The 19,437-nt window shown below is 41.2% G+C and overlaps 1 protein-coding gene across 1 annotated transcript in view; it reads left to right on the forward strand.

Moving 5' to 3' along the window:
- Positions 1-23: 23 nt before the first annotated feature.
- Positions 24-19,437, forward strand: part of LOC139328989 (testis-expressed protein 264) — a 32,800-nt gene continuing 13,386 nt past the window's right edge. Inside the window, exons 1-2 of the mRNA XM_070959090.1 lie at positions 24-431; positions 6,878-7,099. Of these exons, the coding sequence (XP_070815191.1) occupies positions 177-431; positions 6,878-7,099 (477 nt within the window). The 5' untranslated portion in view covers positions 24-176. The remainder of the gene's footprint in view (positions 432-6,877; positions 7,100-19,437) is intronic.

The following is a 19,437-nucleotide window of genomic DNA, read 5'->3' on the forward strand; positions in this document are numbered from 1 at the left end:
ACTTTACAATCTCTGTTAATACAAACTGAAAAAAGCGCGTCGAGGACAAATACTAACTGTGAGCAGCAAAACATTTTATTAAAAACGTCGGACTGTTGCAGGAAATACAGCCGTTTGAAGAGTTTAGAGGAAGCGAAGTGAATAACGGTACCTGTTCCTGCTGTGAGGAAGCCAACATGCCGGAGTGGTTCGGTGTGTGTGTGGTCTTTGGCTTGTTGTTAAGTCTTTTAACAGTGGCTGCCTACATGTTGAACTCGGGACTCCTCTCGGACATTAGCGTGCTAACCGGCTCCCCTCCCATAAAGAAGATCACATTCGCCTACAAATTCAAACAAGGACCGTACAAAAATTGCGGGCCATTATTTAAGGAGTCTCACAATATTGGACCAAAGCTGTCGTGTATCGGTGTATTTTATGATGACCCTAAAAAGGTAAATCATTACACATCACCCTGAGTAGAAGCAGTTTATTTCACCCATGTTTTTGAGTACTTTATTCAATACTTTATCTTAAAAGTTGTACGGATAATAATATTGTAATATCTATAACATTTAATATACATATAACATTCAATACATACAATATATGTTATTTATATATTTTGAATAACATTTAATATTATAGATTAGATGTTCCATGTAATATAACCTGTAGGTTCTGTAGTCGACCGCTAGATGGCGATGATGTCATTCTCTTTAAAGGAGTGAAGCGGTCGAAGGTGAATTCCTCATTTAAACAATTTATCTGTTGAAATGTTTCTTTTCACTATGAATAATCAGTTTAGTGACATTACATGTATTTCTCACATTTTCTCTTTCTAATTTTTCTCAGCAGTTTGGCACTTGAGACTCTTGGCACTGGCTGAGTTGTTTTATTTTTTTCCCCTGAGCAGTATCATAGCACATCTGGCCAGGGTGTGGTGTGTTTTATGGATTCAGATGTCATAGAATGTTATCAAAGTTCATTTGCGGTTGTTTGTTCAAGGTCCTGAGATGTAGCTCCAAACCAGAGCTTAATTTAATGTCTAACGGGACTCCAAAATGTTCAGTACTTAACAGTGCATTACAAAATAAAGAAATATATTTCAATAATTGTTGAGTCTAGCTGCCAGATTAAGTCATTTCAAGGTTTTTGCAATAGCATTCTTGTATGCTAATGAGCAGTATCCTTAGCCCCAGTCACCTTTCTCAACTGCTGATGTGATGTGTGTTTGACTGTTGTGGTTTTTGTGATGTGTTGGATGCTGGACGGCCACAATGCAAATTAGCCATTAGGGAGCTTAACTACAGCTGTGCAGATTAATAGTGTATTCTTAATCATCTGAATCATCAATCTCATTCCGTCAATCAATTAGTCAAACAATTTTCTGGGGTGGTTATGTTGGATTCACCCTCTGACAGTCAGTTGACAGGCTTATCTCATTAGCTTGGGGTTTTCACGTCAGCAGCTGTACTTGAGTAAATCAGAATTATGTTGGCATTGTTACTATCTGAGAGGACCTGAGCTGTGACACTATAGTATACTGGGAGTGCCACTGGGAATTAAAATAGGGTACTTTGAAATAAAAGTTATGAAATCTAAATTCTTCTAAAACTGTTGCAGTGAAAACAATAATATGTGTATTTTCATGTTATTGTTTCATAGCATAAAGTTCCATAAATATCAAGAGTCAAACTGGGGAAGCTTGTCACACTGTGACTAAAGCTCTTGTGATCTCCTTTACCACCACACCAATGCTGCTACAAAACACAATTAGCAGGTTGGATCTCTCTCGGAGATGCTTTCCTACATTCCCAACCATTCCCTGTGTGAGCTCATCCATCCCAAAATCTCAGTGTCTATAAGCAGCAGGAAATAATATCTGCTTGGTATGTCTTCCTGATACCTAATCCCACACACTCTCTGGGGTCTCCAGAAGCATGTGGTGCAAGTCCCCACATTTTAAAGCGAATCCAGCATGACTTGTTTTTGTAACAGGCCAAACAGAATAAGAAGGGATGAAACAAGGAGCAGCACTTTGAAATGGTTTAGCAGTGCAGTTTGATGCACCGTGGAGGGTCTGGAGGTTCAGTTAACAAGATGGGAAAGCAGGGGCCTGACAGATTTGATCCTTAGAAACATGCACCTGCTGTAGTATAAGATGATATTGAATGCAGTGCAGCGTATGTAGCTGTCATATGTACAGCAAACTGCTGCTACGTGATACAGAAACGCTTTGATACACTATGACAGGACGCAGTGTAGAGCATGTATGAGATTATATAGCATGAAAATATCTTGAATTTTCTAATATCATAATAATACAATAAAATCATTACTGTATTTTCAATAACTTAACAATATCTCATATTCCATACCATATTTTATTGTACAATTATACCATGTTAATTTTACACTGACTCACTCTATGTTCTATATTATACTTTTGTTCAATCACCATATTAATAAAGACAAAAACTAGGTTCCAGTACTTAATTATATGTAGTCTGGTGTTTGCTGTTTACATAGATTTGTTGACTGTGCTGCCACCACTGCCACTGGCCCTCATCTTAACCCCTAACCCTACTTTAAAAACTGTATCTGTTGTCATGTCTCCCTTAAAATAGGTGGCTTATTCTGGGGTGTATTTTCAGCTTTTTGGCTGAAAATACATTGGCTATATTGGCTGCAGTATAGAATTAAGTATTTATGGTATATAGTTCTGATAATGTTATAGATCCAAGATGAAGCTGAGAGAAAAAGGTGCAATTACAAATCTGTGTGCTTCAGCACCACGGACAGCGCCATGGATTTATCAATACACAGCACCGTTAGGCTACTGGTCTTTCAGAGCTGTGGTCGGGGCCATAGATTCTAAGTTGCACAAACCTCAGTCAGATAAGGCATTGGTGAGTCTGACTCGACTAACACTCAAATCAGCAACCCCTTAAATCACCTGCAGATCAGTAGAAAATCAACACTTTATTAACCATTTAATCAAAAGATTATACAGAGAGATGGCTCTGCACTTTAGTCTACCCTCATTGTTAGAAATGGGGTGGACAAAAAAACAGCATTACAACCTACATGAAGATGAGGTTTACTGTTGATTTGTTGTTTTAGATATTAGCTTTAGACAGATGTACCTAATAAACTGGCAACTGAGTTTATTTTCATGTCCGTCAGAGCTCTAGCTGAGTGAAATGGTCAATCAGTGTCTTGCTTGACCACTATAAGTAATTCTTTCTTCCCATGTTACAGACCCTTAGTTTAGAAGAAGAAGAAGGATATCAATATTGAGTATTTGAGTCAACTATACTGTGATCTTACCTCTTTTACAGTACTCATCTCTAATATTTGGAATATCCCTGAAATGTGCTGATATCTACCATTTTCAGAACGGGCTTTCAACAGTATTGACTTAAGTAGCACAATTTAAACCTGCCGCAGCCTGATGCACAACAACCTGATAGAATGTAACCAGAGTGCAGTGATGGACTCGTCCCAGCTCCGCTTCAAAACCCTTTTGTTATGCTCATCCTCTTTTTCCCAAGCCGGCAATTAGTCCAGCAGTGGGTCCTAGTTCCTCTGCGCAGTCACAGCCAAGTCCTGATCTAAGTTCAAATAATTGGCGTAATGATCTCAGCTCATTAGCGTTCGATGCCATTCAGTCCCAGCTTCAGGAGCCCCAGAGAGTGCTCTCAGATGGGAGGACTGTTTTTTTTGTGTGTGTCTAAATGGTGAGACACTGTCCATTGATATTTGCAGTGAGAAAGATTTTCAAAAGTGCAGCTGACAGAGGATAAGTGTCAGCACCGCAAGCCTCATCCTCTGTTCTCGCTTTTCTCACTTTTACCTCCTTTAATCACTTCCTCTGGAGAAACAAAAGACCTCAATGAGGACTTAAGTTGGTCCTGAGATGGTTGCCATGGATACATGGCTGGAGCAGCACTGTCTCTTCCTTCAAACGGCTAACACACACTCTGTGGCCCCCCCACTAAACCCTTCTCCTCCACCAGCCTCTTCACAGTTTCAAAGCCAGGGGGTTTCTGACCCATTGTGCCCACTTCACCTCTACCCTGCATCTCTCCTCTCCTCCTCTCCTCCCCCCTCTGCATCCAACTTTGACAAACGCCAGAGGGAGGAAACGGGGGTGGATCATGTAGTTCTCTGTCAAACTTGATATTCTGAGTAAGCAATCGGGGTCAGGGTTTGCGGTCCTTGAGACACAGATTGTCCAAATAAAAAAACTGGATGACAAGTGGAACGATGGCGAGACGACACATGTGTCCGCCTGTCATCGGGGACCCATGTTTGGGTCACAATACGATGAAATCTGTGGGCATGGAAGCTGCGGGAGGGGGCCGGTCAGGAAATGTGTATCAGTCTTTGTGGCGAATGATGAAACTGTGGAAAATCTCTCTAATACGTGTCCTTTCAGAAATTCATCGTGAAACATTTAAAATGCTGGTCTCACTGAATCTGAGTGGAAAATCCTTTGTATGCTGGTCAAGATAGTTTGCCTCTCCTACCCTGTTGCCAGAGCCAGTTCTGCCGACGTGCAATGGAGACACAGAGACACGGTTCCTTCTGTTGAATTTCGGAAACTTTTTGCTTCAGATGAGCTGTCGCTGTATTGAAGAAACATCAAAAGCTGGCTCTCGTGTGTCTTGATGAGTGCAGAGAGGCAAAACAAAGATTGTGGATGGAGGCTTGTGCTTTTGGCGTCGCTTCTTTGTTCTGGACTCCCCGCACGGAGCCCCGTTGATGATTAATAAATCCGCTCGGCTCAGACGTCCCACTGCGAGCCCCCAAACATCCGAAGTGTCAAAAGATATCCTCATGTGCAAAGTCCCAAATGTACTCGTGGTTCTTACAATAAGCTCAGTGAAGCCATTAACTGGATGTTTCAGATCAATATGTTTCATATTTAGCAAAGTGATTGATGTGTTATCCTTTAGTTTAGCCAGCTCCACTGAAAACTCCTTTGGACTGTAGTGACATTCGCCATCATTGATTTGCAGTGACGAGTAGGTGTTTATTGAGGGATTATGGACATTTGATGCAGATCATCTGTTTTTCTGTCTTGAATCTCAGACTTGCCGGTCAAACAAGACGCTGTCATTGCAAAGATATCGTGTACAACCAGGAGGATTTCATGGATTGAAAATAAACAAAGTGCAGAGAAAACAGTGCACCTAATATAGGCTTGGAAACTGGTCTCAGGTCAGACTGAATACAGTATTTATGTCCTCACAACTTGACTCAAACTGAAGCTTCTCTACTGAAACTGACTGTAGATTAAAAAAAGAAAAATCACCAAATGTAGCTCCTTGATTATTGTTCCCTTATTACAAACATGATTCGCGTAAGATCCTGAGCTGGAAGTAGGGCTGCAGCTAACGATGACTTCATTATATGCACACCATTTTCTCAATTTAGTCGCTAAATTGTTGGCTCAATAAAATGAAGGGAAAATCACATTTCTCATCAAACACCTTGTTTTGTCGGACTAACAGTCCAAAACCCAAAGTTTCAGTGGTGTAAAACAGAGGAGAACAGCAAAGCCTCTCAATGGAGAAGCTACAACTGGAGAAGTTTTGCCATTTGCTGGATTAAAACAAGCTTGCACAGTTAATTGATTATGGAAGAAGTGGTATTTCTCTGCTGATCGAGTAATTGTTGCAGCTCTGCCCTAAAGATGAATCTCTAACATGTTCATAATGTGTAGTAAAGCTATTGATTGCAGTGTAGAACCAGTTTAAAGACACAATTTGTAACATGTTTACATGAAGTCTACTTTAGATTTAAGCTGATTGGCACACTGTGTTCATAATAATACTCCAAACAGGATCATCTGTTGTTCAGTTCACACCAGCTATTAGCTCAGAAATGTGTGCTGATTTCTTACTTCTTGCAGTATTTCTGGGTGTTTGAAACTTTAAAAAGAGTTCAGTGCAGTGTGCACGGTGAACGCCACACTTCTACCCAGGACTGGCCTTCGTGTTGAGGAACCGGGGAGAAAATAGGCATTCTCAGACACGCTGACTGTGCTTGAAGCACAGCATTGATGGGTTTATGAACAAAGTGGACCGTTGCAGCTTATTTATTAAATGAGCCTTCAGTGGCGCTCAGCTCAGCACAGTGGGGAGAAAGTCTTGGATGTCCCAGGAGTATTCATTTGTGAAAAGTGTCTCCCTTTTCTTCTTTTTCAATGGGCAGCAAGCCGATCAGAATGAAGGAAGGAGCAATAATTGCTTAGCTCCCAAAAGCTAGAATTGTAGCTCTGACTGATGAGCATATTTTCTCTGTAAATATGGCACCTGGCTGACATCTTAGAAGATATCTCACTAACATCCCTTGGCTTTGTGCATTATTTTTTGCCTTACATTACACACTAGTGTTGATGACTCATCAGTCCTCAGACACTTTGGAAATGTTGATGGTAGGTGGCATGTCAGATTCTTTTTCCCCTTCTTTCAGGGAGACTGACTGACAAGAGGAAAGGTGATGTACAGTGTCGTGTTTTTGTGCAATCGGTTAGGCACGCAAACATGCGGAAACATTAGGAATTGTTCTGCAATAGCTAGATTATGCTTTAGAGCATTTATCTGTCGGTGGTGCTGTTTTCATGTAGGAGGTTCTATATAATTTTGGCATTTAGAATCACTATAATGAGGAGAAAAAGGGAAAGGTCAAATGCTGTTATGATTATGGAGCGTGAGCTGTCTGTCTGTCTGTCTGTCTGTCTGTCTGTCTGTCTGTCTGTCTGTCTGTCTGTCTGTCTGTCTGTCTGTCTGTCTGTCTGTCTGTCTGTCTGTCTGTCTGTCTGTCTGTCTGAGCCATCCACCAGTCTATATTGTTCTTATCAATCTTTGATTTTGATCCTTCTTTCCAGGTGCCGGAACCACAATGTCGCTACGCTGTCGGCAGCATTCTGAGCGAGGGAGAAAACGAGGCCGACGAGGAGCTTCTGAAGCGCTACGAGGCATCAGGCTTTAATGTCTTTTCCTTTCCAGAAGTCACACACGCGGTCACTACCTCGTTCCCCAACAGGACGTTTTTCTCCATCCTTCTGGCCGTCAGAAGAGTTTACCCACGGCTAGGGAACTACATTAAGGTATTGTAGCCTTTTGGGCTCTTTTCTGCCAATCACAATCTCTTGATTTCTGTATGTCGCTACATGTGATCATAAAAGATTTTTGCAAAATAACCAATTATTTGTTTATTCACATAAAATAGAATGCAAATGTTCCATCCAGGAAAATATGATATACAAAGACTAATGAACCACAAAATAGGGAAAAAGTACAGTTTTGCATGAACACACTCTGACTCATGCATGTGCAGATGTTTTCTCTGCATCTGCGTGTTGAAGCCCAGGTGTTTATGAGAAAAGCGTCTTCATCTAAATGTTCGGGAGACAGAATTAATCCCTGTGCATCACAGTTAAGCAAACTGTATCTTCGCATGCCCACCATCATCAGCATCAGCCTTAAGCCCATCACATATCTGTCCCATGGGCCTTCGTGTTCTTACAAGTGTCTTGGCTGCACATTGAGTCAGCACACAAAGCACATTGAAACCTTCACAGAACATGGCTTACAGATATAGATAGTGGGCTTTCTATTTTCCCTCAGTTCGTGACCATCCACAAAATATTTTGTATTATTTCTGAATGATATATCGTATTGAAAATAGGTGCAATAAATAACCATTGTTAGCCACCGGCTGTGTGCTTATTTTTGTGTCAGAAAAGCAGGAATTGAAACGTGTAATCGGAAATGCGTGCGTGTGTGCGTGTGTGCGTGCGTGCGTGTGTGTGTGTGTGATAGAATGAATCACTGGAAACTCTAAGGTGGGCATGCGTCAAGCAGTAGCATCGAAATGATCAATATCTAACCCCATGATCGTCACATGCACATCTGACTCATACTGTTTTCACTCAGCACAAAGTTGAATTTAGTGAAAAGCTGAGCGCTTCAAATCTTTTCTGCACTCTCCCTCACACCGTCTTTGCAGCACCTCCTGCATGGTTGGGAGGTGTGCGTTAGGTAGTACAGCAGGAAGAGATTTATGGTAGGAAAGGAGATGCGGAGACGTGAACTTGGAAGACAAAGGAGACGAAAGAAAGAGACCAATTTGAGCTCCTTTTAGCATTTCATGATGAATGATCTCACCTGCTCGAGGGATGCTGGGAAAGTGAGTCATTGTGACGAGCAGAGAGTTCGGTGGACGTGGTTTAATTATGCTGTGTGCTAAAGCAGGTGGCAGCACCACAGGTTGTCTCAATCACTCCGCTTCTGCTGGAGGAATGTGTTTGTGTGTCCTGTCTGGCTGGCCCTGCCATCTGCTTGGACGCTGTTTAAGTCTGGCTGCGCTCCAGTGGCACTTAGCCTGTCTGAAAGGTCAGCTTGCACAGCCATCAAACTGGACATCAGTTTCCTTCACCAGCAATATTAAATCTACCTCTGATCCGTGTTTCTACACTTGCTACGAATAATTTACTGTGTTGCCTCAACACTTACTGGCTGCAGTTACTTGGAGCGGCAAATGGTACAATGAAATAAATGGCCCCTTACATAAAATCTGTAACATACTTGTTGAATCAGATGAAAGATTAATAATTTCCACAGTTTGATGGTCTGATGTGCTGGTGACTTTCTCTACTTTCAAGAGTATATGGTTTCTCCAACTATGTTATGTTGCCAGTATTGGGTACATATAACTAAAAATACTGCACTGTAATAGAACAGTCAATAAACTGTCAAGAAAATTGTAATCTTGTTGAAACTGTAGAGACTAGAGAGGTGTTGAGTCAGACTCATGGTCATTTTGGATTATAGAAACGGTGCTGTACTTTATAACCTTTAGAAAGTACAGCACCGTTTATATAATTGGATCGGCAAGATATTTGAAACACCTCTCAGTACAATGTGATAAAACTCAATAGCACCATGAGTGGCATTCAGAATGACCACAAAGTTTAATTTACACCTCTCTGAAACAGTTTGAACGGCACTGAACTTTCTAAACTCAATGGAGGATGAATTTGTTGCAGGCTGTTGTATCAGACTGCCTGAGTTTTAGCTACAAGTACTGGATAAACTCCATAGGGTCTACAATAAATGTGTTAATTACAGCAGCCAATGTTGGCTCTGCCTATAATGTCTCATGTGGGTGGCTTTCTGTCCTCATTCGTTATTTCCCCTCCAGCTATTATTGATATGCAACGAGTGAGAAAAATCCTACTCATAAATGCTCATATCCATATTGATCTGTTCTGGAAGAAGGCATGCTTAGAAGGCAGAATGTTTTTATGATTATATTAGGTCGTCTGGCTGTCTGTCTGTCTTTGTGTCTGTCGGGTACCTCTGAAATGTAAATGTCTTTTCATGTTATTTAGTGGATAGATAGGCCTTAGGCAGAGGTACAAAGTGATTCAGGAGTTTATGAGTCTGGCATTTCAGCCATTTTAGCCATAGCCATGAAACCCAGTGAGACTTTTGATTTGAAGCCACGTGCTTATGTTTCGAGGCCCGGGAAATCCCTTTCATTTCAAATGTAAGCAACATGAATGACATCTTTGGGTGTAACTGAAGATGGACGCTTGGTCAGTGCAGGTGGAGTTTGCAGCTGTTTACTCTTTCTTTCCTGACAAACTTCTACAGAACATTTGCAGTGTGATATTGCACTGTGGTATTTTGTTTTAAGACAGCCGTGTAGTTTTGTAAATGCAGCTGTTTGACCTTGAATATCAGTTCAGCAGACATGATGTTATCCCCCCCGTGGTGTCAAACCACTATGCAACACTTCAGTATGTTTTGTTGGGAAAGTACGCAGTGAAATTCGGTTCTTACATCCTGCAATATCCAATACCGTGTTACCTCCTGGATATTCATTCTCTTGCATCACAGTTTTCATACAGAATGGACCTTCACACAGATAACCTGCACTTCTATGAGAGGCAGCATTCCCCTATGAAGGCTGAGAATTGAATCCAAAAAATATTACTGAACACATTCACATAACAACATTCAAAGAGTGACAGCCGAAATGTATATTGTCAAGTAAAACCAGGCTTTTCCCAGACATCAAAAGATGTTAGGAGCATTTATTACCTGAGCCACATTTCATTTCTGAAATGAAGATAAAAAAAGTTATTTTCTCAAAAAAATGTACATGTGCCCTTTGTTAAAACATTGGAACCAGTTACAGTGTCTTAACATTGAGTCTGGGGAGCCTTGTATATGGGTGTAACTGAAGCGCTGAAGGTAGTTCAAGTGTCAGTGGAAGCCAGGAGCACAGACAACCCAAGTGGTATCAACGGCATTGATAAAGACCCAACAGAGGTTAAATTCCTGGGTCTTCCCACCAACTAGTTAACACTGAAGAAGCCCCTTGGATGAGAGGTAAAACATTTTCAGGTCTATAGTACCAAGTCCAGCTGCCCTTGATTCAGCCCTCCTTGGGTAACCATGAACTGGATGCCTGAGAATTTTCACAGACATTGTGTCAGTGGAGGTCAGTGGAAATATTGAGCATGAAAGGGAGTTTAAGTGTCGGCTAATGTTGAGGGACTGAAATGAGTTCAGGTTTCCATGGATACTAAAGTGTCTTTGAAACTGCTGAAGTCATTTTAAAGCTGGAGTGTGGGACTTAATGTCCGCTACATTAAAGCCCTTGGCAGACGACGCAATGCTGAATAGATCCATCACTACCAGGTACATACCAGAGATCGCAATCTGGAGTCTGCGGCGACGTTCGTAGTGATCTGACTTACGTCAGCCGTCAATGATTTATTTGTCAGCAACAAGGAGTGTACGGTCATGTCCACAGGGTTTCTGTAATCACTCTGAATGACAAAAGTTGTGCGCTGTAGGTTTGCGTAAGCATTTGCACTGAAAGCAGTTGAAGAGTCAGTTTATATAAAATTGCTAGAGGGAGTTTGAAGCATCAGTTGAAGAGAAGGATCTTAAATGTCATTTTTGAGTAAACCTATGAACAAATCACCAACACTGCAACATTTGACTTGATTAAAAATAGTTTATATAAAATTCAACAATATTTAAACTAAATTATGGCTTGCATTTGACAGAAGGAGCTCAGCAGACCACCCGGGTCTAAATGGGTTTCTTTTAGTGAATAAAGCATGCTGCTGATGGCTGACACTTTGAATGTCCCAAGCGGTGAGACCTTTTCAAAGAAGCTCATCAGCATTTAGCATGCCTGGCTTGTCATGGCAGAATGATTTCTGTCTGTCAGACACTTTGAGTCGTTGCCCCATGGTCGAGCCTGATATTTGCCTAGTCAGACCATCGATCGGCCCCAGTGTTTTTCTTCAGTGCCTTGGCTTTTTAGCGGCGGGCCACATCACAGTCACCTTGGCATCTTGAGATTTGATTTGAGCGCGGTTGCCAGGCCTTGAGACTGGATTGGGGACCGGGGCGGGAGGATAATATTGCTGACATTCACAGGGATCTAAAGGTTTGTGAAAGGCAGACGATGGAACATTTGTTCGCTTGAGGGCACTAAAGGTTCTTGCCAACACAGAGGTTTTGGGTTGAATATAAAGGAAGTTTTGTTCCTTAGAAATGGCCTTTTTTAGCTACTGACACATATGGTGAAGTGATCATAAAGTCTTCCTCAGCACGATGGAAAACGAAGCCTCATTTTTTGGGCATAAGGTGCTGCGTCTCCCAATTGTTATCAGTGTCGTCTACATGATAGTGATGAAAAGCAGTGCACAGATGCGAGTCCGCAGGGCCTGTTAAACATGCAGACTTTTAGCTAACAGTGACGTACATTCAGAAAGGTCGGAAAAGGTCATAGGGTTTATATGCTGGACCAAGTAATGCAGGCAGTGCCGTATGCTGCTTGGTTTAATTGTTATTCTGTGAGTTTGTAACTTTTGAAATATTCTTATCAAGAAGAAAGAGGACCTGCACGTCCATTTATTCCCTTTGGCACGTTGGGCTCCATGTAGAGAAGAAATTGAAAATAGATTCCCTCAGGATGGTTTGAGTTGTAGTCAAGCATTCAGAAGCTGTCCATGTTTCATGTCATGGCGCTAACGTGGTGCAGAGATCCAGCCATGTGGCCGGGAGGATTTATTAGCAAACTGTCAACTTTTATCGTCTTACATCTCCATCTACAAAATTATAATCTTCCGCCAGCCTGTCAGACAGGAGTGGTTGAAATGCTACTGATGATGTCGATGATGATAGCTATTTTCACTCATTACACCCAATTATTATTTTCTGGTTCATGATCAGTGAAGTTTGACAAATCGAGAATATCATAATTTCTTTAAAATCTTTCAGATTCTTATCACAAGTCGAGAGTAAGTACTGTAGTCGGAATCATAAATGGGACATGAGTGAGCTTTAATAATGCAAGTAACATTTGTTCTATGCAATAAAAACAGAGTGAATAATACATTTAACACATTTCCTAAGTCTAAGGACTCAGACATTCTATTAGCAGGTGCTATTTCCAACCAATATCTCTGATGTTATTTTGATTTTTTCACTGATCACTTATATGAATATACAAAATCAGTGGGCTTCCTTTCTCAGATATGTTGCATCGCGACCCTGCGAGCTGATCCTTCCCACAGGAGGCTCTGTGGAGTTTGCCCGTCAAATGTTCAAACATGACTTTCATCCTCCAGCAGCTGGGAATCTACTGTTGGTGTTAAATGTCACATCTACATATGATTGATCTGATTTAAACTTTATCTTCTGTTGCACTGTCGCTCTGAATCAAGATCAGGCAGGAGGGTGTGAGTACAGTGTAAGGAGGGTAGTTATTATTAGAAATGGGACGAATTGCTTGGTGCCGGTGGCCATCTTATCAATCACTTCGGATGTGAGGATCGCGCAAATGCTTAAAAGACGACTTAAAAGAGTCGACTTTGATGTTATTAGTCTGGAACTGTGTATTGTAAGAATTAGCTAACTGGTTTGTCCTGTAGTTTGCAGTGCTGATACAGTGAAACATGTTCAAAAAAATGACTTGAGTAGCCCTGTGAATGACAACAATTGTGGCTGTGGTCTCTTCTCTTAGCTCCCTCAACATGAGATACAAAAGCACATATGTCTTATTAGCTGCTGGCTTTAGTAGGACTCCAATAACCCAAATCCCTCAGAATCACCCCAGTAATACCTTCAGATTTTAAGAAATATATGGAAAAGTGGTTGTAATAAAGATAGAAATGGATTTCTTGCATTCAAAAACAACCTGAAAATGCTTTCAAATCACCTTTAATGCCCTCTTAAGACTGCATATTGCATTACTCCTGCATACACATACGCTCATTCCCTTATGTCAGCTACAATATTCTAACAATTTGGCCGTGTCTTTTGTTAAGATAGACATGCAAATTAAATGAATTTGCTCCAGTGTCCTCTTGAGGGATTTTCTGAAAAGCAATCCAAGAGGCAATTTTGAACCATTCAAGTATGAGTCTGACAACAGGGCGGGGGCACCTAACCAAGGTGCAGAGGTTTGGGACCTCAGTGGGCCAAATAAAGAAAATGGAAATGATAAAAAGCAGGCTTAGGACTTAACTGCTTTATTCAGCTCAGTGGCTTTCAAACAGCCTGTGTTCATTTGTCAGGGCTGAATAAGTCTGTGTAAGCAGTGTTGTTGCTTGACTGACACCTGGATTGTTCGTACTGGCAGCGACTACTGTCACTCATTATGCCCTCAGCCCCTTTGAACTGCTTTTTCCCCCTTGAGGCTTTGAAATGAAATGCAGAGTATAAAGGGCTGTAGAGATACTATGTTCCATCATCTCCTCCTCTATGTGAAGCAATAGGACTCTTAGAAAATGTCTGAAAGGACTGTAGTAATATTGTGGCAGAACTATTGTAGTTCTGCTGTTTTGACATTCAAAATAAACACGTGACAAAGTAAAACAGAGAAGAAACATAGCAGTGTCATGAGGGGTTCATTGGATATGGTTAGGGAAGTAAAAGCAAAGAAACCAAGAGAAAGTAAATTGCGAGGGAGATGAGGGTCGTATGCCTCTGATGGAGTGGTATCCTCCATAATTTTACAGATTACTGTCATTAACACACGGGCTACAGGAAGCACTCAAATGTCAAATGTGCTGTCCCCTGAATTACACGCTCTGTGTTACCACTGAGTGCTAATGTTGGCTCTGCAGTGCCCCTTGATCCACACATTTAAGTAGTTTACAGAAGAATCTAAAAGAAAGAGCTGACACATTGTCAGCAAATGGCAGCTTTGACCTGAACGTCTCTGTTTCAGCTCTTCTGACTTCTAAATCTCTGCAAGCAGAACTCCATTCATTTTACACTTCAGGTCTGGCTCACACGTCTTGTCGGGTGAGCATATTTTCAAACCCCCAAACGGGTCCCTGCAGTGTTTCACATGTATGTGCTTATGATTGCACCATTCATCAAGATGAGGGACAATTATTTTAAAGTTTAGCACAAATACCAAGGGCATTGATTGATTGACACATGTACAGACAAATCAGTGTTGAATTCAGACGCATGTTGCATTGTTCATGTTTTTATCTTAGGTAAGGTATTAATGAGTGGGACAGAACATGATGAATGCACTGAAGAAAGTAAAATATTGTGATTACTATTTAAATTAATCTGAAAACTGGGATAATTTGGTTGTGAATGTTGAAGACCGTAAAATTGCCCCTAGGTGTGAGTGTGAGTGTGAATGGTTGTATGTCTGTATATGTTGCCGTGTGATCGACTGGCGACTGGTCCAGGGTGTACCCCACCTCCCGCCCGTTGACAGCCGAGATAGGCTCCGGCCCCCCCATGACCCCGAAGGGGATAAGTGGCATAGAAAATGGATGGATGGATGTTGAAGACCTGAACATTTTAGTGCTTCACAGATATTGAAACCCAGTTTGAAACAAGACAACCCCAGACAAAGTGGGTGTTTGGAGGTGCTAATATATATGTGAAAAAAAGTTACTGGTGATTGGTCAGCATTGGACGGGGTTGGGGGTGTAGTTGGGGGATTCCTTGGCGGCGCTCCTATTTTGTGGCTCCAGAAGGAGCAGCATGAATCTTGCTAAATTGCCTCAAGTATATCAGCGTGATTGGGGATGAAGACAGCGGGTCTGAAAATTAAATAAATGTGAGTGGAGTTAGAAAGAAGTGAGCTTACAAACCTCTGTGGCCCGCTTCTCATCTTTGCTTAAGGCTACTGGCTCAAGGCTACATTAGCTGCTATTAGCATAACACAGCGGAGTCTCTGACTGTGCTGTCTTAACCATGTTTTGACAAGAAGAATGTGTGGAATTAAAAAAAGACGGTTTAGATCTTTTCTTTTAAATGCCAATCATGACTCCAAAGTTGTAAAAGTGCAATTTTAGCCAGTGGGGTGCTCCTTAAATACAAGTGTGGAAGTTTAAGTTTGGTGATGGTTCAATTCCATTTTCCAATTCCTGTATCTGTCGAAAAACTGCAGTGTCCTTTGGGATAAGATAGATGGCCTGATGGACATGTTATCTTTGAGAGAGACTGAGCCCTGCAGCCACTTAAGTACCGCTGTCATTATCAACCATCAGGTGAATATTACCTTTGATGTCATTTTAAGTCACCACAGTGGAAGCCGGTCGTGTCCCTGCAGCATTTAGCACCGGAGTATGTCTTGGTTGATTTCTGAATACTTAAGCTGTAATGGATGATATTTCTCTGTTCTGTGAGCTACATTTCATCCTCTGCTGTATAAGCAAGAGGAGTCACCAGGGTTAAGGTTGGTGTCCTGCATGTTCTGTATATGTATATGGGACATATGTATAGCTGAACAGGCACGGACAGTAAAGCTTGTTGTACACACTAGCCGGAAAATGCGTCAGATGACATTTAAAGGTGCCCTGACAAGATGATGAAGGCAAATCAGACCCTTGTAACAACAACAATATGCTGTAAGTGACATTATCCTGCTAACTTGTAGCATGCCAGATTCTCTAGTCGTGCAGGCACATACATGGACACACGTTGGATTAATGTGTCTTTAAGGTCCAGTGAGTAAGATTTAGAGGGATCTATTGGCAGATTATGACAGAAATGGAGTATAATATTCATAAGTGTGTTTTCATTTGTGTGCAATCACCTGAAAATAAGAGTGATGGTGTTTTTCTTACCTTAGAATGAGCTCTTCCTCGGAGTCTGCCGTGTTGCACCGCCATGTTTCTACAGTAGCCCAGAATGAACAAACCAAACACGGACTCCAGAGAGAGGCCTTTCACGTTTTTCTGCAACTTTCATGTTTCATAGGTTTTCCTACATGCTTGTAAAAGGAGTGGTGAGGCGAGGGGTATTCAGTTGGTTGCAATCTGCAACCTTGCCACTAGATGCCACTAAATCCTACACACTGGTCCTTTAATATTTACATTAAGGGGACATGAGGGCAGTGTTTAGAGTCTCTGAGGCAGCGGATGAGCTCTTCGTGATCAGGGAACAAAGGCCACACAGGCAAATTAAACTGGAACAGCTGCTCCCATATCATTTATCCGTCATTATACTTTTTAAATGTGACGTCTGCATTAACCCACCGCTTTCACTGGTCATTGACAGCCAATATCAAGCTTATAGTGTTTTAGATCAGTTTGTGAATTAGTTATTGTCATGTGTTTTATGCCTTTTTATCAAACTTTGATCTGTGATTTTTTTTTTTTTCTTAAGTTGTTGAAAAGCTTGTTATGTGTCACTGGTGTATTTTATCCATTCGTGTGATGTTTTGCTTTGCTGATGGTTGAATAGAAATTGATTTAGTGATGGGTTTAGAGTTGCAATTTTTCCTGTTCACAGAGAAATGGTAAATTATAGTTAACTTATCCAAAAACAGCCCTGTTTGCATATTACTTGAACCCAGTACAATGATTGGGTGCACTTATCTGCCACTTTGTTCCATCAGATGTCCTCTTCACTGCCGACAGTCATGTTCTGTTCCCTTTGCCTTTCTCCTCAGGAGACAAGGGGCCATTGCTGAAGCCGAGGTTGTTGTTTGTATCCATCTCAGCAGTCAGACTGATCATTTGTCGGCTGTTTTCCTCTGGAAAAAAATCTGTTTTTCCCTTCCATCTCCCTGTGGGCAGCAGATCTTAACTTTTCTCCATCAATTTTTCACTGTCACTGTTTCATCTAGGCTGACTCTTTCTCTCTAAGGTAGGAGATGCGATGCCCCCTGGGTTATTAACTGTCATGCTGAACTTTGCTTCTTTCAGACACAGTGAAGTGCTGGAAAACATTAATAATTTTGATTTATTCCCTTAGCAATCTCTGTAACATATTCTCATCACCACATGCATGAACTCCAGAGCAGATACCTCAGCTCAGTTGGTCTGTGCAGCTGAAACTCACCTGAGAATGTATTGGGATTATTTGTAATTATGCGTATTTGTAACAAACATATGGGTTTTTAGCTCATTCTTGCAACATATTTGCCACATAAACCTAAAAGATATTTAAAAAATGATCAAAGTTACATATTTTCTCCACTAAAATTCCATTGATATGCTCAGCCCGCTCTCTCCATCCCTCCCCGTGTTGCTGCTGCACACCATGTCTCGCGCCTGCTTAGCATGACAGTGCAGGTGTTATTACCATTATCTGCAAAAGGGCAAGGTTCTGTGGCAACCGCGGTGTGTTTTCTGTTTGATAGACTGTCTGTTTGTTGCAGTGAAGAGGCGATTCTTATCTGGACACTTGCACTTTTGCTTTTCTCGGTTTCATGCCTTTGTGAGTTGCATATCTTCTGGTTTTCCGCTGTTGGTCAGACAAAACAAGAAAGTTGAAGATGTCATTTTGGGCTGTGGAAGAAAGCATTATTTTTTATTTTTCTTTTTTACTGTTTTCTGCCATTTGATAAAGTATTAATTTGCTTAATTGCTAATGAAGATAGCTGCGGGCCCATCTGATCGGAACATAACATCCTTATTTCACACAGGTCTGACATTCTGCTAATTTGCCCAATTGATGATGATTCTGGAAAAACCTTGTTTGCTCATCATCTCAGGCATCATTTTGTGTGTGAATTGTGCTCAGGGGAACACTCTAATCAGGGTCTCAGGATTATTAGGTTTTAGGATTTGTGGGCGTTCCCAAAACGAGCCGCCAGATGAGGGAGTGGATGCTATTCATCAAGAGCCACTTGGGAAATGCATGTCTTATTTCTTTGTGTGTTGGGACTTATGGGCTCGCCACCCAGAACCGCCACTGGTAGCTGATGCATACGGCGGGCTTTATTTGTGTCAGGTCTGACATAATTCTGCTTGTGTTTACTATATTTGTGGCGCCACCCCAGAGTGGCTTTTTGTGCTGGTAAAACATCTCCTCTTTGAGGCAGAGAGCTCTTTGGTGCCGTCTTCTCCACCGACACTTTCAGCTCCACACAGAAGAGAAATTTGCTCTTCTTTTGTCTTTCACTGAATTGCTGCTCATGAGGGAAATTGCGGTGAAACGGATTAGGAGAATGTGCACTTAGTTACAGTCGTGCACAAGACTCCTAATCTATCACTTAAAAATTCAATTCTCAAGGAGAAAAAGATGGAAAAGTTAAAAAAAAAAAGAAGAATGGGAGAAAGAATGGCAATATATTTTTGTCATTTGCATAAAGTTTAAATATTAGACTCTCATACTTGAGAACAAAAGTCATATTTACATGGATTATAACTTATAATAATCTGAATTATAGGAAATCATATGCACTGACCTTGTATTAAACTGCTGTCTGGTTTATTGTGTTAGTGTCTTATCTGGTAATTTCTTAAGATATTATTCATAAATTCAGCGATCTGTATTTATCTTTGAGCCGTGTAAATGCACTCTAATAATTTAATCATAACCGTCTTTGCACTTAATACATTCACTGGTGTTTTAATTACTGTCCAGAAATCAAGAAACAAACCTCAATGAACAGACCTAGATTAGTTCTACCTCGGCCTTCATTCACCTAGGTCTGATTTCTTAAATTCATTTGATTAATTTGAGTTGAATTATAGACACAAATAGCACTGCAGAACAAATAAATCCTTGTAATTATTTTATTAACCTTATTTGTTTTCGGCACCAATTGTTCCCACAGCTTCCGCACATCAGACTGTCAAAGACGTGTGTGTGCGTACGTGCGGTGTTATATGATGAACTGGTGACTTTCCAGGAAGAAGTAACTTATCAAGCGTAAGTGTATAGCTGTGTTGTACCAGGGGGGACCAGAAATCTTGCTTTAGTGCTCTAAAAATACCCTGCACGGTTTCATTTATTTATCCGAGGGCACATGTGATGTATTTGCACAGGCAACCCGTGCAGATGTTGTTCCCCAGGCAAGGGACCTGGAAAGAGAGGACACTAGCACATCCTCTTCTTCATGTAGACTATCCTTCACCACTGCCCTCAGGACATACCGCAGAGTGGCTACAAATACACAAGTAGCATGGGAAAGTGCTGGCGTGGT

The sequence above is a fragment of the Chaetodon trifascialis genome, chromosome 3 (genome assembly GCF_039877785.1).
Source record: "Chaetodon trifascialis isolate fChaTrf1 chromosome 3, fChaTrf1.hap1, whole genome shotgun sequence".
NCBI classification, from domain to species: Eukaryota; Metazoa; Chordata; class Actinopteri; order Chaetodontiformes; family Chaetodontidae; genus Chaetodon; species Chaetodon trifascialis.